The 23,505-nt window shown below is 39.9% G+C and overlaps 1 protein-coding gene across 3 annotated transcripts in view; it reads right to left on the reverse strand.

Annotated features, from left to right (window-relative positions):
• Positions 1-23,505, reverse strand: part of PCNX1 (pecanex 1) — a 79,898-nt gene that overhangs the window by 16,804 nt on the left and 39,589 nt on the right. For 2 of the 3 annotated variants that reach the window (XM_081185809.1, XM_081185808.1), the window contains exons 8-24: positions 22,796-22,980; positions 15,302-15,392; positions 13,280-13,337; positions 11,911-12,128; positions 10,530-10,683; positions 9,409-9,441; positions 9,042-9,213; positions 7,233-7,343; positions 6,035-6,126; positions 5,081-5,190; positions 4,368-4,473; positions 3,923-4,015; positions 3,021-3,171; positions 2,583-2,724; positions 2,138-2,315; positions 1,380-1,488; positions 851-980 (exon numbers count right to left, since the gene is read on the reverse strand). In XM_081185809.1, the coding sequence (XP_081041935.1) occupies positions 851-980; positions 1,380-1,488; positions 2,138-2,315; positions 2,583-2,724; positions 3,021-3,171; positions 3,923-4,015; positions 4,368-4,473; positions 5,081-5,190; positions 6,035-6,126; positions 7,233-7,343; positions 9,042-9,213; positions 9,409-9,441; positions 10,530-10,683; positions 11,911-12,128; positions 13,280-13,337; positions 15,302-15,392; positions 22,796-22,980 (2,133 nt within the window). The remainder of the gene's footprint in view (positions 1-850; positions 981-1,379; positions 1,489-2,137; positions 2,316-2,582; positions 2,725-3,020; positions 3,172-3,922; positions 4,016-4,367; positions 4,474-5,080; positions 5,191-6,034; positions 6,127-7,232; positions 7,344-9,041; positions 9,214-9,408; positions 9,442-10,529; positions 10,684-11,910; positions 12,129-13,279; positions 13,338-15,301; positions 15,393-22,795; positions 22,981-23,505) is intronic. The other variant, XM_081185810.1, reaches the window with a different exon arrangement.

The raw sequence follows: 23,505 nt of genomic DNA on the forward strand, positions 1-23,505 counted from the left end.
CATTTCTCTGGATGTGGAAACAAAGTTTAGGCATAGTATACTGTCTCTTTCAGCAAACAGACAAATATGTGCACTTGCTGTCACTACAGGTCTTCCAGCTGGAAAATTACATGGAGGCTGTGTGGCTGCTGTGAGCCCAAGTAGCTTTTTGTATACTGGGCCAGGTTTTATACGCATCTTAATTGGGGCTGAGGAATCTCTGGCACACAGGCCTTTCTCCCCAAACCACACCTGCCTGCTCACTAGCTGACATCACAGGCAACAAGCAAGAGAACAGGGTTTACTCCTATATTAGCTTTGTAATCCTGTCCCCAGAATCCTGGCCTAGTTATTACGTTTGACCAGAGATCCTGGTTTAAAACAAACACTTGCAAGTTTCACAGCAAGGCAACTTCAGACCACTGGTTATGAAGCTGGCTTGTTAAACTAACCAGATTAACCATGGTTAAGCATTTTGTGTGAATGTAGCTAAAGTATAACACTAAAATAGTTGGGTTTTCAAGTGAAATTATTTTTCACTACGTGATTGCACAAGAAGTTCATCTAAACATCTAAGAGCCAAGATGAGTTATTTCTGACTTCTACAGTTCACCAGGGAGAGATTCCAGAGGTTTACCTCAGAAGTATTTCTGCTGATTTCAGCTAAAGGTAGGATGAAGTAGGGATATTATTCCACAGTAAGAAACTAGTGGTGACTGCGCAGAATCATAATTCTTCTGCAGGGCATACTTTAGGAACTTAGCATCATGCATCCAGAAACATCACATATTATAACTTACTTTTATTTTATTTTTAAAAAATCTCTCGTTACTACAGAAGGAGGTTTTTTTATGCCTTCAAAATCACCTACTTGTAGTCTCGCTCCCAAAACTTGACAGGTCTAACATAAGAAGTGATGAATATTGCACTTCCCAAAAATGGGTTTAGTGGAGTAGAGAAGAAAGCAGACACAGCTGCTTGGACAAACAGCATTGCAGAATCTGCAAGGAAGGAAAGTCAAGGAAACCACAACTTTTCTTTCTTTCTGATTTCTTCATGTCAGGGCAGAATAATAAAAAAAGAACAACCACAATAGCTCAAACATCCGTGTCATTTAGAAAGGTCCAACAGCATCGTAAACTCCACTTGGCAACCACGGTACAGAAAAATGAAGTAATATACTACTGTTCTTAGTGCAGAAGCATGACAACTTACAGCAAAAAAATGTTTCTGCTACACTGCACAAACATTCATGTCACAGTGCTTTGCAATCGAAACTGCTCTGAAGAGATTGGGATGGCTTGTAATCATACATTTTAGTAGACTTTTACAATATATTAAGGCTTCAAAAGTTCTTTTCCCTGTCAGCATAATACGTCTGGAGCTTTCAAAAAGGATACGTGGTACAGCAAAAGGCTGGGCAAAAGCATGGAACGCAGATCCCCATGTGATTTGCCAAGGAGCAATGTAAGTGTATACAAATCTCAACTTGTAGAAAAGCTCCCACAGCTAGAAAGAAAACAGAAGGAAACGCTTAAAAAAAAAACAAATTTGGTCACAGATCTTGTACTCTTGACACATGTATGATTTCAATTTCCCAGGAGTTTAAGATGCACTAGCAAAATTTTTTTGTAAAACTGTGCGCCGTGTAGGCCACAGCAGATCAACTGGTTCTGTTTTAAGAGGCATGAAATGTAAGAGAATGCCATGTTCTGTCAAATTTGTACATTAAATATTTAACCAAACAAGCAGAGATTCTCTATTCAACAATGAATAAACTTCCTTTCTAGCTGCAGTTCATCAGATAACATGATAAAATATCATATATCAATTCTGATAGATAACAAATCAGATTTTCCTTCAGATGACAATGGAAAAGAGGAAGGAGAGAGAACAAGATTCTATATTACGATGGCAGTGTATGTCCTAATATTATTAATAACAAATGTTTTGGTACCGCTTTTAATGTATTCAAGATCATCAGTTAAACTCTTAAGACTGTAAGACTACCATAAAATATAAAATTGGTGGCTTTTTAAGGTTGCCTTTCAAGACTGTGGAAAAGATGGCTATGCCAACTGCAAGATTTCTGCCATCTCGTTTTGCCACAGAGTTATGGAACACAGAGCTTGGGCACTGTATTATTATTTGACATTACCTTGCTGAAGAGTATGGACATGAAGAACAAGTCTAGCAGCATTGTCTCCGAGAAACGTTTGTAGTCAAATGTAAAGAAAAGCACTGTGAAAATGACAGTAACATACTGGTAGGTTGGGTTGCTGAAAGAGGAACGCAACAGCTTCATACCAGCAATAGTAATCATTAAAGCACCAAATCTGCAATGAGAAAATATATTTGTCAAGCTGATCATTTTACTCTTCACTTTATCTGCATTCAGTACGTTCTTGGAGATTAATAAATTGTTTGATATATTTCTCACTTTACTATCTTTCATTAAATATGCCTGACCCCTTTTAAGAAAGAAGAATCTGGAGTTTCAAGAGACTGGTCAAGCAACAGAGATAGCCTTTGCAATAGGACATTAAAAACAAACAAACCATAATTAAAGTAAAGGAAGTGCCTATGTGCTGTTTTCTACTTACTCTATATCCAGTCTCTTTGGGCTAGCAATAGCTTTCGCACTGCTGCTGAGCTCATTGAGGACTATCAGAGGGTAGATAATATTTTTCTCCACAAAAAGAAGCCATATATGAAGTTTCTCAAACCACATCACATGTGCAGCATCTAAGAGGAGTCACAAAATACAATACAGAATGCTATAGGAAAGTGTATCAGGAAACAAACCAAGCTCAGATGTCTATCTGACCCCTCTTTCCCACCATCCCTCCAATATAACAGGTAAGATATCTGAACTACTTTCCATTGCTACAAAGTTTTAACTTTATTGCAAGAAACTAAGTTTTCTATAGAAGGAAACGAGAAGAACAGTTTTATTGTAAAGTCACAATGTAATTAATTACAGTTCACAGTAAATGCCTAGGGAATAGGCAGAGTCTTAAAAGAAGAATTGTACTACTTACTGCGGACTTCAAATTGATAGTATTCCTTGGTTTTCAACAGTGGGTGAGAAAAACAGTGCCAAGGGAGCTGTTTCCGAAGTTGTGGCAGTACATAATGGGTCATAAAGCCAACCGAGCCCACCAACGCGTACAGAACATAGCTCAAGACAGGCTAATGGAAAAATTTAAGAAGGAAAAAAGAGACTCAGTCTCAAAAACAATCAATAGCAATTCCTTTCAGAATTGTGCTTCTCAATTTGGGCAGTATGGCAGCACTGGCTGAAAGGGTGCCTTCATCATCAACTGCTTCCCCACCTATTTGGGATACATCTCAAGGATATATCAGAAACACCTGGTGCAACCCATATCTGTCCCCAAATGGACCATTTTGAGTTTTGTTGGGAGGGGAGTATCATTAAAAGAGGTCATATTCCTTGTGTTTCCGTTTGTGCTGATACACACAATACAAGGAATGCTGCCTCTGCAAACTTGTCTTTGAGATGCAGTGCACTGCACTATTTAACATCCTAACTTTCTTCAATTGCTCATGCAATTAGATCCATCTCTTTGTGTGATCTATGCCAACTAGAGCGGTCTCCAGGAAACACAATAAATAGGAACATGGAGAACTACAAGATCTTTTGCATCTTCTGGCGAGCCTCATGTTCCTTCCTCACAGTTCCCGAAGGATGGGGAGTTTGCCAGGCTGAGCATTGCAGCACTGGGGAAAACTAACAAGGGACATTAAAAAATCAATAGAAATCCTACATCCTAAACCAAAAGCCAATATCCTGTGCTGTTCAGCAAACCCAAACACTGTCATGTTATAAATGCTGAAGTCAACAACACTGTTCAAGAGGCAGATACAAAAGAAACTGGATAATGATAGTTTTGAAAATAAGGGGCAGGGAAAAGTAAGGTACCTGCAATACTGTGAAAACTGTGCTGACGTGAATAGCAAAATAAAGTACACCGATGACTATGCACACCACCAGATCGGACTGCAAACGTTCACTCTAAGAAGAAAGAAAGAACTTTTTTTAAACCAAGAGAGTTCCAAAAAACTGTTTCTCTCTTTTAGTTTTAAGTACTCATGATAATCATTGTCTACACACTATAATTTAACCCCCCCATAAAGAAATTTAATCTCCTTCCCAAGAAATTGACATGACAGCTGACGTAACTAATATTCTTTCTTGTTAGTGATCTAATATAAAGGAAAATAACCACTGGTATCACAACTGTCAGACAGAGGTACTTAAGGCTTCATAAACAGCATCAGCAGATAATTCCCTGGACACCTGAATCATTAGAAGTGTCCTTGTAATATCAGTCTTCTTAGTATGCTACAAAAGTGAGCCAACTTACCACTGAATTTCTCAGTTTTTCAGGTAAGGGGTCTTTAACCTCAGACAGTGGATCCTCTGGATTTTTATCTTCTGAAGTAGGGAAAAGTTTTGATTGCACTAAAGAACTAAAAGAAAAGAAAATGTTTCCTTTGTAATGATTGTGCACTGATTGGAGTCCAGAAAGAAAAACAAATCAAGGTGTGTATATATATATATATATATATATATATATATATATATATATATTTGCTTTCGTAGATTTTCACGGGTACAGGAATGTAGGTTTTGGTGTCTTCGGGTGTCTTCCCGTGTAAGAGTTGGGGTGTCTAGGCGACGTTTCGACGAGGTCTCACTCGTCATCTTCAGGCTGGTGCTTTCGGCTTCTTGTTACTAGAACAGAGCCACAACTAGAATAGTTGTTTTCTTTATATATATATAAAGAAAACAACTATTGGTACTTATTTGCACTTTGTCCCCCTTTATGAAAAGGGCCTTCATATTGCATCCATTATCCCTGGCCACTGACCATGCTGGCTTATGCCAAGTCCAACAACATGTGGAGGGTCACACGTTAGCCAAATCTGAAAACTGTTTGCATCAGGTGGAGGCTGTCTAAAGTTTTTAGGCCCTTTGCTCCCCACGATGTTTTCTGAACAGATTCCCTCTCCCTTGCACAAACAATTATTGCAATAAGACTTCTACATAATATACGGAGAGGTAATTATTACTTACAAAAGCACAGAAGGATCACTACTCTGTCTGCTGAGATGGTAGGATATTGCCACTAACATGCCACAGAATACTGAAAAGAGCACTGGAATATGTTGACCATCCCAAGAATCCTGTGGGCAAAATCAGAGTCCATAGGGGGAAAAAATTATTCTTTTTTAAGGTTACAGAATTGGAAATCCTGTGTATCTATGAAATAAACTGCATCAATATTATTCCTTAAATAAATTAATTACATTTCCCCTCCACCTTGAAGGGAAATATCAAAATCAGTTAAACCAAAGTACAATCAAGAAAACAGGGTGGGTATAAATATGTATGCATATCTCAGGTATCAATTCTCAGATATGGATGGCATCGTGCACCAATTCAGCTTTCACATACAAGCTGACACCATGTTGTTAGTGTTGCTGTGGAGCACAAGGGATATTTATCGTATTATTCCGTGTATAACATGCCCCCATGTAAAAGACGCCCCCTATTTTGGGGGAATCAAAATTAAGAAAATGTACTATGCACTATCCGTGTATAAGACGACCCCTTATTTTAAACTTCAAAAATTTAGGAAGGAATATAGTCTTCTACACAGAAAAATACGGTATTCATTTATGGTGGGTTCCATGGCTTTACCAGAGCATGAAATAAGCATCCTTTCCTAAGGATTTGTGAATGTTTTATAAATTGTTATGTATCTCCATTTTGATTTTGTACTGAGTAAGAAAATTTATCTGTGGTCTGTAGTCCCTTGGCCTCCCTTGTTGGGATGTACCATATGGTGTGGGGGTGTGGCTGTGTATAATAAAAATTCTGGTGTTTCAAGGAAAGAAGAAAAACCAATCTCCATCCATCCACCTTTTACAAATATTAGGAAGTTCAGGTAATAACATTTAACTTTTAGTTTCATGAAGTGGTACAAGTATCAAGCCTAAATTTACTACTCAAAAATATAGCACTCACCTTTAGGGCACCATAACACAATCCATACAATAATGCTACTGCCACAATACTACAGATAAAACTGTAAAGTGCTGCAAGCAAGCTTGTCGTCGCTAGAGAATAAGAAAATATTTGTTAGGAAAAGAAACCCTTAACAGTGGAAGAACACATACTTAGGTTTCAAGAAATAAACATTTATCCCTTTGATTTTTGTTTCTACTACAACACTATAAAGATTTACAGCAGATTATCTCACGCTTAAACTTATGCTACTTTTGAGGATTCTTTTATTGTGTGATATTACTGTTGTGCAGTATTCTTTCACTGGAAAAGTTAATTCAAAGATGTGCTTTCCCCAATGAGCCTGAACCAACTTAAGTAGACCATACGAGCTATAACAGACCCCACAATGCAGCTGTTCATTTGCTATGCAGGATTTATAGGCTTTCCATCAGAAAGCATCTTTGTTTCAGGGATATTACATTTCATCAGCTCTCAAATGGCAATAATACCTTTTTGAGGAAAATGTGATTTTATTGAATAACAAAGTCATTGGCATGTCTGGTATGCATGAAGGCAAACTTTCTGAGCCTCTTCTGGAGAGCACTGCCATACAGTTGAATATATGAAACATTACTCTGAAATGTGTAGAAGCCCCTTCCAATTTTGCTTTCAGCTGACTGGCTTCTGGAGTGCAACTGACAACAACTTCCTTAATGGCTGAGGGCAGAGAGAATGCTAAACCATGGTTTGGCACTACATGAACAAGCCTGCTGCGCTCCCTGTCCTCTCGCACCATGCAGTTCACTCTTCCTTTCCCTTGTTTGCGGCAAACTATGGTTTGCCCTTATATCTGAACGGGCAAACTACAATTTGCACTATAAAGCAGCATACCAATACAGGAAGAGAGGAAATCACAGTGCATGGAGGAAGAAGGCTTGTTCCAAGCATATTCATATGGCATCAAAGTATGATTTGGCATTTATGTCTGAATTGAACCACAGTTTTGTACTAGACCGTTTAGTGCACAGAAAACAAAACCATTTGAATGCCAGGCAGTTGCTTAAACTGAGGACCTAAAGGACCATCTGTAAAGGCTAAAATGAAGTAGGAATGTACTTAAATTGATCCTTTGGATAAAGCCCTCAAACTACCTTTTCTTAAACAGATCTGAAAGTCGTTTGCTGAATTATCTATGAAACAAGGAAGCTCAACTCACCATTGCCACCAAAGACATGAATATCTAATTGTTCACAGAGGTACATGACAAATGTGTTCACCTGAGGCAGAAGACCAATGAAGAACACTATAGGGAAACATAGCGTAAACACTACAAGAGACAAAAAAAAAAATGATAGGAAGAAAATAGTAAATACATACAGAACTATTTGTTATCCTTCCACTTTTAACTATAGAGGATATAGGTGCTCCTTAATTATTAATTATTATTATTATCTATTGAATTTATATACCACCCTTGCACAAGAAATAATTTCACATAGCTGTTGTTCTTTATTTCAAAACAGTTGCCAATTACTACCTGCTGTGAATAACTGAACACTGACGTGAGGCATACAGCTCTTTTCAGACTCCTTTTCCTATGTAGCAAACACCCTACTCACTTTCAGAACAAGCAACTGCAGTATGTTTGCATCTGTATGTTTGTCAGGCCAAGTGAAGGCCTTACTCTTCTTGCCTCTTCACCTTAGCCAGATATGCTCAACAGGAAAGTGAACATCCCTGAGAGGGCTGAGACAGAGGAAGACTGTGAAGGTTGCAAGGAGCTAAACTGAGAAGGGGAAAGCTTGAAAAATGATGTGGAATGGAGACAATGGTGGTGATGGATTATGAAGATGTCATTAAGTAAGAAGATAACTTGCAGTGTCCCCACAGGAGAGGGACAGCATGTTTCAGCATGACAGCCCTCCAAGACATGTAGCCTGCAATCAAAACTAGACTAACGTGAACAAATATATGGCACTTTGGTAGTTGCTGTCATTCCCACCATACAACAGCTGCCAGTTATGAGACGGCTAAGAGAAGTGGATTAAGAGTTTATCTGAAGATCCTCTGTACACTGCATGGCAATTCTCCATGTTTACCAAAGTTCTAATCATGCAATGACTTTCATGATAAAAGGTAAAGGTAAAGGACCCCTGGACGGTTAAGTCCAGTCAAAGGCGACTATGGGGTTGCGGCGCTCATCTCGCTTTCAGGTCGAAGGAGCCAGTGTTTGTCTAAAAACAAGTTTTCCAGGTCATGTGGCCAGCATGACTAAACCGCTTCTGGCGCAATGGGACACCGTGACGGAAGCCAGAGCGCATGGAAATGCCACTTACTTTCCCGCTGCAGTGGTACCTATTTATCTACTTGCACTGGCATGCTTTCGAACTGCTAGGTTGGCAGGAGCTGGGACAGAGCAACGGGAGCTTACCCCGTCATGGGGATTCGAACCACCGACCTTCCAGTCGGCAAGCCCAAGAGGCTCAGTGGTTTAGACCACAGCGCCACCCATGGAACTGACAATGACAACTACTTCCTCTCCAATTATAACAACTTTTAAAAGACAGAATGAGAAAGGAAGGGATTCCATTTATTTGTATCTCCATTAAAGAACAGAAATATATATGGTCTCCACGATGGGCAAACAATCTATGCATACCATCCACATAGCTTTTAATGGAGTTTACACCACCCTGTTAATTTATGATACGGAAGTATAAAAATACTTTTACAGTGGTACCTCGGGTTAAGAACTTAATTTGTTCTGGAGGCCCGTTCTTAACCTGAAACTGTTCTTAACCAGAAGCACCACTTTAGGTAATGGGGCCTCCCGCTGCTGTCGCGCTACCACCGCACGATTTCTGTTCTCATCCTGAAGCAAAGTTCTTAACCCGAGGTACTATTTCTGGGTTAGTGGAGTCTGTAACCTATAGCGTCTGTAACCTGAAGCGTCTGTAACCCGAGGTACCACTGTATAACTAAAGAAGCAAATACAATGCATCAGAGCCATAAAGAAATTGCTCACCTATAATCAAGTCCCTTGCTGATAGCAGCAAAATTGGATTAGTGAAAGCCATTCCATATAGTCGGAACCTTGCCGTGAAAGTGCTCTTGCTGCCATAGTCCAGCAGCCAAATGAGGCTGCAACATATGCAGAAGTAAACAGGGCGGCTATAGGCGATGATTCGGTTATGACCCTGAAAAAAACAAGTTTGGTTACTGCAACTCAAAGTTGCAAATCATAACTATTGTTTTCTTCAAAATTTGGTTTTGAAATTTTATTACGCATGCCACTTTAAATTAGAAAGTTCAGTGTGTTAAACTCAGATACACCAGAGTATTAGCTATACCTTTTCTGAATAAAAAGTTCTGTTCCATATAGGAAAACTTACATGCCGAGGTGATGAAGAATCTGGTTGCACACTCTAAAAAACATACCAGAAAAATGAAAGGGTAATATTAGGTAAGGATTATTTTCAAGGTTACTTTTCAATATAAGACTCTTTTAACAGGTAGGATCCACAGAACCTCCATGGACACATCAAAGCTTCTCATGGTGTAAATAAAAAAATTCCTTCCAGTAGCACCTTAAAGACCAACTAAGTTAGTTCTTGGTATGAGCTTTCGTGTGCATGCACACTTCTTCAGTGAAGAAGTGTGCATGCACTTCTTCACTGAAGAAGTGTGCATGCACACGAAAGCTCATACCAAGAACTAACTTAGTTGGTCTTTAAGGTGCTACTGGAAGGAATTTTTTTATTTTGACTATGGCAGACCAACACGGCTACCTATCTACTACTTTCTCATGGTGTGTTTTTCAGTCACAGCCCCTCATCCCCTCGCTGCTCCCACCCCCCAAGTTAGTTTCTCAAACAGCATTCAACAAAGCATGAGAAGCTGGGGTCTCAAGTGAAAGTTTTAAAATATCGAAAATAACTTAATGGAAAAGGTAAGAGCAGAAGAACCATACCAATTTTCTAAGATCATCCCAGGAATGCTGTGTGGGTTTATAAGGAAAAATCCATACCCAAGCAATGCCTTTATTAGGACCCATCAAAATGTCACATAATAGTGAACAAGCTTTTGAGTTCGCCAGCACTTTTCAACAGGCTGGATTCCATACACACACACTTTCTTTGTTCAACAGCTGATTGGGGAAGATGAAAGCTTGATCACTATTTTACAATATTTTGATTGGCTTAATATGTAGTTTCCCATTTCATCCAAACCTGGAAACTGTGGTTAATAGCTTCAGAACACTCTAGGATATACGTCACTTGTTTGAAGCTGGCTTAACGTCCTGGCATGCTCTGAAGCTCTTAACCTTTGTTTCCTGATTTGGGCAAAACATGAAAGTGTGGTTAGCAGAAGGCTTCCTGGTTTGCTTGCAAAGGGACTGCATGCACACCCAACAAAGATCAGCCATGACTAGGCTTCTTATTAACTCAAGATAGATTGTCCAAATGCTGGCAGAATATGAATATTTAAAATTGACAGTGGCAAAAGAAGTTACCTTGAGCAAGGAATACTGGCAGCTGGCAATCACCAAGCAAAACTGGAAAACCCATATATCCTTGAAGAAGCCTTCAATAAGAAGTACAGAACCCAAGAAAGCCACTTGGATAGCTAGGATGACAGCTAACACGTTTTCCAGGATCTCACGATTTCTATGGAAAAGGAAAAGTACGTGGTACTGGGAAGCTAAATAGGTTTATACAGTTGGAAGAGAGGCTGCAGGAGTTCAAGGAAACTGAAGAACATGACCTATGATACTGTATCTCAAAAGTCTGAGAATGCCTTAGCATGCAAATTTCAGGTGCTGAATCTATTGTGGTTTTATTGGAGTTCAAATGGCTGTTCAAACACATTCTATAGAATCAGCCAGAAAGGATAAAAATGTCACCCAGTCCTAGTCCCAACCACAAGACAGATAAATCCATCCATACTCATCCCCTCCCAGAAAAATCTACACTGCAGTATGTCTTGAGAAAAAATAAGGTTTATGTAATGGTTCTGCAGAAGAAAAACGAGTGAAGGTACTGTTAGGATATTTCCGTTCCACCTTAAAAAGGGGACAGGCTGTTGTGAGTCACAGCCTACGCATTTCCTGCTCACAGGAAGTTTCTGTTTGTCTATTGCTTTTGTTTCTCTCTCTGTGCCTGAGACATCGAAGCAGGCAGTCATGTTTTTTTCTTTGTTCTGACCAACGCTGAATAAAATTGTAAACATGCTCTCCTGAGTGCATCTTTCGTTGTGCGAACTCTGCTGATAGAGCGTGCACGAGCTCTGGAATGTGGCAAGCTATTTCTGAGGCTTCGTGTCGCTAATTGACTGATACTGTATCTGCGGGAGATCGATGGATCGTCCGGCATCGGCGTGGGGGCATGATGGACTTTGTCTCCCTGGCAGTATTCCAACAGGTACTCCAAGAAAAAGAAGTCTGTAAAGCAGTATAGATACTCCAGGGCGGAGAAAGCAAACTGCTGAGCAGAATGATGGTGGCTTGCTGGATACCCCAATGCCCACGATACCATTAAAAGTGCACAACAGAGGGTAGCTTATCTGCACAACCCAGTGCTCTAAATTCAAGTGCTGCAGTACACCTTTCCTCCTGATAGGAGTGGACATGTTCAGGGTACCAGTGCATCATGCTTTCTTCCGGGGTCCTCCATTTAACTTCCCTCTCCCCAGTTTTCCACCGGACACTCGACACCTTGTTGTTACTGCTGTTCTTAGTTGGGCCCATTTTGGCCCCGTTTCTAACAGTACCCACCACCTGAATTGACTAAAGCTTTGAACAGTGCATCAATCACTAGCATACGAACCAAGCAAAAGGAAACCTGATGCAAATTACTTGAACTATGTTAGAACAGCACGTGCTCATGGGATCTCACCTATCAAACAAGGCTAGGAGAGTAAGTCTATCAAAATTGATGCCAATCCAGATCTTAGGTAGGATCCAAAAGCGATAATAGTGTTTGACTTTTTGGGCGGCTTCCTCTTGAGGTTGCAGATGGTCCTGCAGGTCAGGGCTTAGGTCAATGTCTTGATGCTCGAGGAGATCTGTATCTATGGTCAACAGCCTGTTCAGCCTGATCTGGGGTAGGGAGAGCTACAATAAAGTCAATAATAAGTTGCATTCACACTTCTTTAGACTATAAACTATAGATCTTAAGGAACATAAAAGTGTCATGGGCCAAAGATCTTCTATGGGGAACTACCCCCTTGGTCTCATCTTCTTTGCAATTCTGTATGGTTCAGGGAGAAGGGAAGGTGGAGGAGGATGTGGTTTATCTCATTTCAGGAAGGCACACCTGATTAACAGTGGTTGAAGACTACATGCTCAACCCTGGCATGGGTTCATGGTAGAGTTCCAACCTGTATCTGGCTTGGCTGGTTTCTTCCAGGAAGCAAAAGCACTGACCCTTTATAAAACTTTATGGAACTGCAGGGATAGTGCACATGCAAACCACACCCTACCTCCACCTAGAACAGTCTTCCACAAACTTGAGTCCCCAGATGTTGTTGGAACAACAACACCCATCTTCTGCAGAAGGGTTGGGGAACTGGATCCAGCCAGAAGGCAGAATTCAGAAGTGGTCAACTCTTCATGAGCCACTTTAACAATCACCTGAATTCATTTGGTTTTATTCTGTGAACTGCCCTGAGACCTTTAGGTATAGGGTAGTATATAAATTCTAATAATAATAATAATAATAATAATAATAATAATAATAATAGCCAGAAAATCCCCACCCCTAATCTGCAGCCAGCATGGCCAATGATGAGTGACAATGGGAATTGCAGATCCAGTAACATCCAACCCACAAGGCTGAGTAGAAAGGCCCTTTCCTCTTTACAACTTCAATTACTCCAGGGTATTTCAAGCTGATATGGTAAGGATCTAGCAAGCTGAACCTAAAGTCTTCAAAGACCTTACAAATCATTAGCAGTGATAGTCTACAATCCATTCTGTATTGAGCAGGGCTTGGACACCACTTTCTTAGATCTAAGAGGTGGGCGGCACTGCATTTGTCTAATTAAACACACATCAGGTCTCACGTTATTAAAGTATTAACATGGCTGCAATTCTCCAATTATTTGTAGCAGTGAAGGCATGGCATTGTCCAGCTGCTGACAACTTGAACCACTCGAATCCTGTGCTAAATTGACAGACAGAATACTTAATTGTATCTCAACAACTTAAGAGTGACATTTGATCATCTGCTTGCAATAAAATAAGGAGCAAATGCAAAAACTTACTAAATCATGTGGATAAAAACGAACTGAGGTAGAACTTGATACATGAGAATCCGTGTCACTATAATAACAAGAAGATTACTTTAGTTTGATACCACACACTGTTCTCCAATTCAAGTCTCTTCTTTTGTTTAAGAGATTACTCTTTCTGTAGTTTGTAGGACATCAGTTACCCCAGTTTAAATCAACTTGCTACTGGAAAGGCAGTACTGTTTTCACCAAGGGAAAAAGAAACGATACACCTTCTTGATAGGACAATGCACCCTATTACCCAACCATGCTGACGTTAAGAAAAAAGGAGCACTGTATAACGAGCATTTCTATTTCTATTTTGTAACAAGCCATTAATTCTGCATTAATATCTTGATGGCTGGATATGGGGTTGCATTGCTGGGCTGAATACCTAGTCCTATCTGAGTGATTGCTAGCCCTTTTCAGGCAGAGGGTAATAAAGGTCCATGGCCAGCGCTCCAGGGCCAAATGTCAAAGTGGGAGTGGCAGAAGTGGAAAAGTGGTCCTGGACAATAATAATAATAATAATTAATGGCATATTTGGGGTTTAGGGGTTACAAAAACTTTTGGTATCACAGAATTACAGCAGGAGACCCATGAAAATAATCAGTAAATAAGAGGTGTTGCATGATTTTTAAATGGATAAATTGGGGGTGGGGCTTGTTGGGTCACAAAAAAGCTTTCAACATCAGGGTGTCACAGCAGAAGACCCACAGGAGCAGCTAAAACTAAAAATATATGTATTTGGAGAGTCAAAAAGAAAACTCCTGAAGACTGGGTGCCAGCTAGGGGTTGGCTACTACTGCACCATAAAAACAATTCCACATCGAAAATACTTTGGTTTGCATGACTCTGCTATGCACTGCTGTCTATGCAAAGCAATGGCAGAAAATGATGTATTTCACTGCATTCTGTTTCTCTTTGATTTTGTAATAAATGTACAGTGGTACCTCGTGTTAAGAACTTAATTTGTTCCGGAGGTCCGTACTTAACCTGAAACTGTTCTTAACCTGAAGCACCACTTTAGCTAATGGGGCCTCCCACTGCTGCCATGCGATTTCTGTTCTCATCATGAAGCAAAGTTCTTAACCCGAGTTACTATTTCTGGGTTAGCGGAGTCTGTAACCTGAAGCGTCTGTAACCCAAGGTACCACTGTATCTTTATTGGGTGGTTGGGTGGGTGTGGAATCTGTATGTCCCAGGGGACATTATGCCCCCAAAGCAGTCATTTACTCCAAGCACCATGACTCTTATTCAGCTTACTGCCTTTAAAAAAGGATATGAAATCCTGTCCAAGGATCTCGTGTACTCATTTTGCTCTAAGATTGTTAGACTATTCTCGCTTTATTTGAAAGGGTATCATGACCTAATTGGCAAAGCCTATCCAAAACCCTGGCTAGGGAAAACAGGATAGCTTCACCACCCTGTGGTGGTGGCAGTGGCAGCTTAGAAATCATATGTAAATTCAAACATTTTGCACTCAAACAGAATAAAGCCATGCATCCAGACACAAAGTTAAGCAATAAAACATCCTAAAATGTAATTAACATTTTCACTGATTGTTCTGAAATACTGCCTAGTCTTCAAGGGTTGTGTGCAAAGGAAGTATGCAAAGTGCCTTGACCATTTGTATCATCTGCCTTTCCAGATGCTGTGGGACTACAACTCCCTTGCTATCAGGAAACTCTCAGCTATTGGCTGGGGTTGAGAAGAGATATAGTCCAGCAACATCTGAATGGCAAAAGGTTCCCCACCACTGCACTATATAAACATGAGAATGAAGTTGGTTCTGGTTCTCAGTTCTTCATTCAACCTGCAACTTCCTTAGTCTCAATATAATGCGTATTCTTTGACAAATTATAAAATTACCAAAAGGTTCCCACGTACATCAAATCACAATTCTGAAAGTGTTCTGGCTTTTCAAAAATACACAGACGCTTAAGAATCTTTCAGAATTGTTTGCATATTCAGCATTGCTGACTAAACCACAGATACTGGTTTTCAAAAACACACCAGATATTAGATGTTCTTCTTGCAGCAGGCTCAAAATTCACAAGCGACATATCGCAGCCCCCTGTCTCGTAGAGTGTAGAACTGAACTTACCTGTCAAAAAGAGAAAGTCAGGATAGGTTAAATATTGTAGCATATTTGTACACTGTAGTAACAAAAAATATATGCTATAGGTTACTTGTACACAATACAAATCTACATAAGTATTTTATAGCTACATCCACACACTTCATAAACCGCTAACGGAGAACTTTACTTGATCAGGGACCATGAGACCAAATTGGTCACAACCAAGAATGCAGATTAATGTACATAAGCATAGAGTTACTTATGGACTTGTGTAATGCACACATCTTTCATTAGCATGTCCCTGGTCTTTCTTTGAGCTAGGTTTTCATACCTAGCAGACACAGTCCAGAAACAGGAAAATAAATCAGTCACTAAGTCATTGAAAAATTAACTATGATTTTTTCTTTAGACTATTGCATTCTATCATCTCTATCAGGGAAAGCTAAAGATGTTCAGCCTATTTATTTTACGAGGTAAAATGACTACCATATCTTTCTATATAACTTGGCACAAGAATTATGATAATAATAGAGAGAATTTTCTCATGCATAATGCTAGAACTTGGGTTCATTCAAAGAAATTGATTGATAATATCTTCGGGACAGACAAAAGCAAGTACCGTATTTACTCGAACGTAATGCGCACCATTTTTGGCCAAATTACATCGCGAAAATTAGGGTGCACATTAGATTTGATGGTGAATTAGATTTGATTGCAAGCCTCAAAAACACTACTGACATAGCAAATCCTATTTTGGTTTCAAGGTTTTGAAAACTGAGATGCGCACTTGATTTGATGGCACATTAGATTCGTATAAATATAGGACTTCTTTGGGCAGCACATATTAATATATGGCATTCACAGCCACTTCAAGTTTTCAAAGTTCAAGAAAAATAGACCTTTTGTTGGAATTGAACAGACCCTTGATCAGATATTGCTAGGTCAAAACAAATATAAGACGGGACGACAAGTGGAATGATTTGAGGCTCCACACATGCCTCCATCTAAACAATGTTATTTATGTATGGAAATAGCAGAAGCCAGTTCTGCTCTGCTTTTATCCACAATTTCCTTTCAAAATGCTAACTGCATTCTTAAACAGGGAATGGTGGATTCACACCACCAAATTTTGCCAGTTTCTTTTCCACACTTCCACAGGCCATAAAAACCAAAAGCAAGCAAACACCCACAATCCCGTTTTCACTGATGACATCTCACCATCAGAATACATAGTGTGAACATTCTTTTCCCTTTATCATGTGAGGTAGCTCTTGTGGAAGTACAAAAAAAAAAATCTGGATTCAGTGGAACAACACTCCATTTAAGAATGCACATTTTCAGTCATTTGACAATGCATGCCCAACAACAAGCTGAGCCAGACTAATCACTATGGGGAATTCAGGCTATTAAAACTGAAGCAAAAACCAACAGCAACCTTAATACTAGGTCCTACTAATTGTTGAGAATAAGTGTTAGAGATACTGCATACGGCAGTGATATGTGTACGCCACATGGACAATATTTCCAGCTTGAACTCCCCTCCATGCTGCTCCCAACTTCACCACACACAGAACAGCCAATCTATAAACTTCGTAATTGTTGAGAGATTTTTATTTTAACATCTGTCTAACCAGGACTTGTTGAATGCTCCAGGCAGGGCTCCAAGTGCTGAATGCCCTAGATAATTCTTGGTACCTGTTCCCTATTGTCATTGATGACTCACTGACAAAATATAATGAGATAACCCTAAATCTAGAGTTGCAATAAATGTTAATACAAATGTACAAACCTTAATTTTAACTGAGAAAGTTTGGCTCCCTTCATCACTATTTTTAAAGCTGTAGCTTTTTAAAAAAATGTACACATGCATAGCAATGACAGGCCTTGGGGGCGTATCATGCTTTATTCTTCCCAAAGTATTTGAGAAGGGTCAAATGGTTTTAAAAGAATGGGCTGAGTTGGTATAGGAGATGACTAGGGCATGTTTATAGAAAGACACATCACAATTTGGGTTCTTTCCACATACAAAAGCAATGTATGTTTTCATGAGCGAAGACTACTCCTGGATTATTTTGTCACTGACACACATGGTTAGAAATCACAGTATGTGGACACACATTACAACAAACACGAACTCTACATTCCCATATAATAGCACATTTCCTCCTGCATACTTGTATACACCTGTAACATCGTATTAGTGGCAGTCTTATTTTGAAGGTCACAAAGGTCAAATATTTAGAAAGAAGAACTACCACCTGTTAAAGCAGAACACAATCTAGGAATGGAAAGCAAACAATAACATATAAGAATGAGCCACCCTTTAAAGAGTGTGCATTTATTTCTAAGACTTGAATTAGTGTGTTTCCCCCATAATTTTCATTCATATATATAAAAAAGTATGTGCCAGAACTAGCAGACACCAAGCTATTATGAAGATGTGATCCCAGTTCAGTCATATAATCTAGCATTTATATATGCGCGTTCCACCACATTTTACATGTGAAAAGTTGTTTCTTAGATGCAGCTGTAACACTTGGCAACCCTCTTACAAAAACATATTGCAATTTTCCTACATAGTTCAGTAAGCAAACAGTGCCCTGTCCATGCCTGCAGAACCAAAATGGAGAAGGGAACTTGATAATAAACACCATGTGAAAAATATCAAAGCCCCCCCCCCCATTACTTAAGGCAAAAGATGAATGAGATTTCCCCCATCCCTAGCAGCTAAGGCACTTCCACACTATCAGCATTTTGTGGGAGAGATTAAAGGACATATTAGGAAATTTAGGCTTTTGGAATTCAAGCGGATTAAAATGTTCTTTCTACCTACTGCAACAAATCCACTTTAAAAAAGAAACTGAATTTCTGCGGTTATGAAGGTGACCAGGGAAATGCATTGAGAAATCAATCAAATCAGAATGAATGTTCAACGAAGACTGAATATAATCTAACCTCCATGTGTACAAGCAAATCAGAATGAATGTGCAATAGATAGAGGGAGGCTTAATGAAAATGATACTCTCTGATTGTCCAAGGAGTTTGTTCTGTCCTATAATTCAAATTGCCCCAGAAACAGTCCCCCCCCCACTCCAATCTAATTTTAAAATATAAATGGAGGATACCTTGCCTTTTCAGGCTTGACAACCTAGAATAATTTTCTTCTTCCTTTACCCTCAATCAGAATATATCAACATCATAAATTTGAGAGTATTTGGTAGTGTACCAATCCACAAGAAGTTGATCACTATTGTTAAGTGCAATATCACTTCAATTCTAGCCATCATTCACTTTTCCCCAGCAAAGCTGATTTCAGCCACAGAGCATCCTTGAGACTCTGGAATGAAGTCAGTGTTAAGCTGTTACACCCCAGTGGACTTGTGTCCCGCAAAAATACTGAACTCTTAAAACACAGAATGCACTGATTCATGGTAAGTGAAGTTACAGGGAACCAGGCAGAGGGCCTTCTCAGCAGTGGTGCCCTTCCTGTGGGATGCCCTCCCATCAGATGCCAAGGAGATAAAGAACTACACAACTTTTAGAGGACATCTAAAGGCAGTCCTGTATCAGGAGTTTTAAATGTTTGACATTTTATTATTCTTTATATTTTGCTGGAAGCCACCCAGTGTGGCTGGGGAAGCCCAGCCAGAAGGGCAGGATATAAATTAAATTTTTGTTGCTATTATTAGGTATTATAGTAGCTACTTTGAGTTAACAAAATGGGAACAGAGCTATCTGGATCCTCTGACCAAGCAGTTAGCATCCCTCTGTCTGCTTCCTTGTACTTCCAAGCAGCGCTGAGAACTGCTAATATTGAGCTTTACTATGGGGTTTAAGGCAACAGACAACTGCCGTACAGGTGCTATACTGTTAAGCTTTTAAGAAGCATAGTCTCCTAGTCATCTGAATCCACCTTCACATATTACTGAATCTGGAGATGAATCTGTAGTCAAAATCTACAGGAAGAGAAAATCAGTGGAGTAATGCAGGAGAAGAGAGACCGTCAAGTTGGGAGTTGCAGGCTCACCCTTGATCCTAAGGCAGGAACTATTATGAATAGGAAGTCCCTCATACTTGTCCAAGACCAAAATGGCAAATGAACAATAATCCTAACTGTGATCCAGAGAAGGCATAGTTCTTCAGGCAGAAAAACAAGAGACAACTTCCTCATCTCCCTCTCGCTTTCCTTTCCTTTCCTCCCTCCTTCCTTTTCACTGGCCAGCCAAGGAAAGCGACCTGTCTTCACCAACGAATGGCCTTCAACATCATCTTCTCAGCTGCAATTTCTTCTGTTTTTGCTAGGAAGCTGCCTGGGTCCTTCAGTGAAGCCAAGCTGATCACCTTCAGCTTGCTGGTCTTCTGCAGTGTTTGGGTATCCTTTGTGCCCACCTACCTGAGCACAGAGAGTAAGTACACGGTAGACATTCAGGTCTTCACTATCTTGACCAGGGGTCGGGCAAGGTTTACCTCACCTGGGCCAGTTCACTCCAGCGGAGATCCCTCTGTGGGGTGGATCACGCGCATGTTCATGATTTCTGGCGTCTGCGCAGACGCGATTTCCGGTGCTGCAGAAGCAAGTCCCCATGCTGCGCTGGTTTAGCGCAGCGTGCAGGGACTCGCTGAGTAGGCAGCTCAGTTCGGGGGCAGCTCATGGGCTGGTTAAATGACCCCCATGGGCCGCTTGTGGCCCATGGGCCTTAGGTTGCCGACCCCTGATCAGGACCTCCAGTGCTTGGCTCCTGGGCTCTTCATTCCCAAGAGATACATTATTGTGTTGAAGCCAGATCTGTTAACAAAGGAGCACCTGATAACAAAAACATAAGATGGTGGACTCCCCTTCAATGGAGGTTTTTAAGCAGAGGTAGGATGTGTCATGGAGCAACCATCTGTCATGGATGCTTTAGTTTGAGATTCCTGGATTGCAGGGTGTTGGACTAGATGACCCCTGGGATCCCTTCAAATTCTACAATTCTATGACATATGAACAGGAAAGTAGATTCAGTCTTGCCAACGTCCCAAATATCCTTCACACCATACAACAGTTAAAACTACAGTTTATGAGGTATGGCCTGGAACCAGTGGTGCTAGCTGTACAGCATTCTCATTGGGAGCGAGGAACAGCAGTCACATCCGAATGCTTGTGGCCCCAGTCTTAGCACAAGACAGACCCTATACAAAGCATAACTTGATTCTGGAATATTCCAGCAGAACGGTAGATGGCACCTGATTATCTGGGCAAACCTTCTAAATAGTTTTTCTCACATTTCAGAAAGGGGTGGGGGAGAAAGAGGCTGACATTTCCCACTGGCAGACCCTCTTTTGTTTAAGGATTCTCAAAACAGGATTATGACAGGCTATCACTGCAAGCTGATTCTAGCCTGAAAACCACTAGGGTTGCCAAGCAATGTGGGAGAATTTCTAAGTCCAGCCAACAAGGGCCCCCTCCCTTAAACTCAGTTTTAGAAATATTACACAGGAAAAAGCTTAGTTTTATTTTCCCAGAGTCTTAAGGACATCACATTTGAAAGGACCTTGTAAACTCATGGTCTGCTTTCAGCTTCCTCCAAAAGGACGGTGTAGGGGATATGGTATCTCATGGAAGAGACTCCTAGTAGGGGAAGTCTGCACTGAACCACACTTTTCAGACTGTGCTCTCTGAACCCTCCTGTTCTTTTATTGGACTAATTACAATCAGCATGACTTCCTGTATTGTTTGCTATCTGCTGAAAAACTCTGCATCTGGAAGTTCTCTGATGCTAATACAAAATGTAAGTGCTTGTTGCTTTTTGGTGGTGGCATTCACATGGGAGAATGAAGAAACTTAGCACATAGATTCAACATACCTACTCAGACAACACAAGAAATAAATTTTAAAAAGGAGAGCTGAATCCACAGGCAGAATCTCTATCAAAGAAGAAAAAAAAGTAAGGAGTCAAACTGATTGGACTGAAAAACTGATCTGAAGTGCCTCCACAAAACAAATGAATGCAATTTCTATTCAGAAGTAAATTTAATGGGACTTGCTCCTAGAAAAATGTGACTAAGACCTGCAGGGTTAGGAGTATAGCATATTGTAAGCTATTTAATATTATCTTAAGATTGTTGCAGTCTATAAGTTGTCGTTTTAGTGGAAAGGCTCTTCTTCCTACCCACTGTCCCTCAGTGTCCCAAGGCAGTCCCTCTCAAATAAAATATTCCTGTTTCACTACTATTCTCAATTAATCACAAAAAGACAACACCAAATTCCAGTGCTTTATTTTGCCACAGAATAAAGAGTTAACAAACTAGAAAAATGAGACATCTGGAATTCACCTACGTAAATGAATACTAAAACTTCTCAAAAAGAAAATAATTATTTTTAAAGAAAACACTATTAATTTTATGTGCATATTGTGAATGGAATAGGGGGTTAAGGCTCATCCTGATTACTTGATGTGAGTCCTTTGATTTCAGATCAGAGATATCAATATAAGCCCAGAATAAAATATTATTTTCATGATATTTTTAAGATTGAAAGTGTTAACACTTGAATGAAATCCAGGAGTGCTTTTATATTTATGATGGGCTTGTGCAATTCCCTCATCCCTCACATAAATTAAAAAGGGAAAGCTGTCAAGCACTAAATGTTTTTCTACTTCTTAAAATATTAATAAGGTTCTGTATAAAAGATCCGACAATTTAGCAGTGATCAAATGCCACATTGTGTGCTCTGGTGCAAATGTAGAACAGTCCAACATGAAACATTTCTTTGCAACATTTGTCACTCCTATGACAAATTGCAAATGTGCATTCTTAACTCATAATCAGATCATTAAAAATACTGGTCAAATTTTCACCATTTCAATGCTTCAGTTATTTAAACATAAGGGTGACACGAAACTCATGAGTTCACAATCTTTATTGTTTCCCAAATGGAACATTTTCTACTACAAAGCTGAAATTTTGTGGTTATTTCTTGAAAAATAGTTTAACATGCCCATGCTGTTAAGAACAACTACAACTTACAGCTGTAGGTCTGAACGCGACAGATTTTGAAATATATCACCTGCATTCTGGAAATTAACATTGAATACGTAATAATATATTCTTGCATGTGTAGGACACATACAGCTTCATGCCCAATTAAAGCCTTCAAAAGCACTGCATAAAGTTTAGGAACAGAATCCTAAGGTACTGTGATGTGACTAAAGTACATAGTACTCAAGGCAGCATTCAAGTTCTAATTCAGAAGAGCGATTCAGGTCCTGGAGTAAATTTAATCTGCAAAGTGTTCCAAAGAAAAAGAAAAAAAAGGGGGACCAGAACAATTTGCTGTCACACGCCCTGAAAATTCAGAAATCAACAAAGCCAAGTCACAGTGCATTATAAGCCACAAATCTGCTGCATAAACACTTTGATTGCACCAAGGTTATAGAAGGCCTGCATACCAAGTTCATCCTGCAAACTGCTGCCGCCGACAGCAGATGCATTGTCATGTGATGCTTCTAAGTGGACACTCCCATTTCTCACCAGCAAGGAGGCACTAGCACTGAGCACTGCTGCCTGGGAATGGGGGCGGGACTGGACTTTGACTTGGGTTGTGGACTGCAGTCCTTGCTGAACATCTTGAAGGCTACGAAAGAACACGGATGGTGGGAGACATTACAGGGAAGAACACAGAAACAGCAGCTAGAAACCAAGTTAACACTTTTTTATGCTTAAAAAAGGTTAAACAAGTAGTATAACCACAGTGAATGAGTCAGTGTGCACCAAGAGCATGTTACGTGTCCAGGGAGTTAGGCTACTTAGTAAGTAAAATACATAAATAAATTTCAGCCATGTCACCACTCTCAATAACCCCTCATGTCGTCCCGAGAACTTTCAAAGTCCCACAGGGTCTTATCCTAAACAGTACTTGAGTGTGCAGAACTGTGCCAGAGGTATCAAGTCGTGGTATATTTCTTTTTAAAAGTAACATTTGCTCTTCTTATGCTAACAAACTGCAAAGTTCACTCTTTCATGCAAGTTCAAAGTCAAACTCTTGAAAGATAAAATGATGATGATAATAATAATAAATGGGCCTCGGTTTTGTAATGCAGTTGTTTTGCCAAATTATAAACAGGTTTAAAAAGTAGCCGTTTGTACACAACTATGCTGT

This window comes from Podarcis bocagei, assembly GCF_964188305.1.
Source record: "Podarcis bocagei genome assembly, chromosome: 1".
Classification (NCBI taxonomy): Eukaryota; Metazoa; Chordata; class Lepidosauria; order Squamata; family Lacertidae; genus Podarcis; species Podarcis bocagei.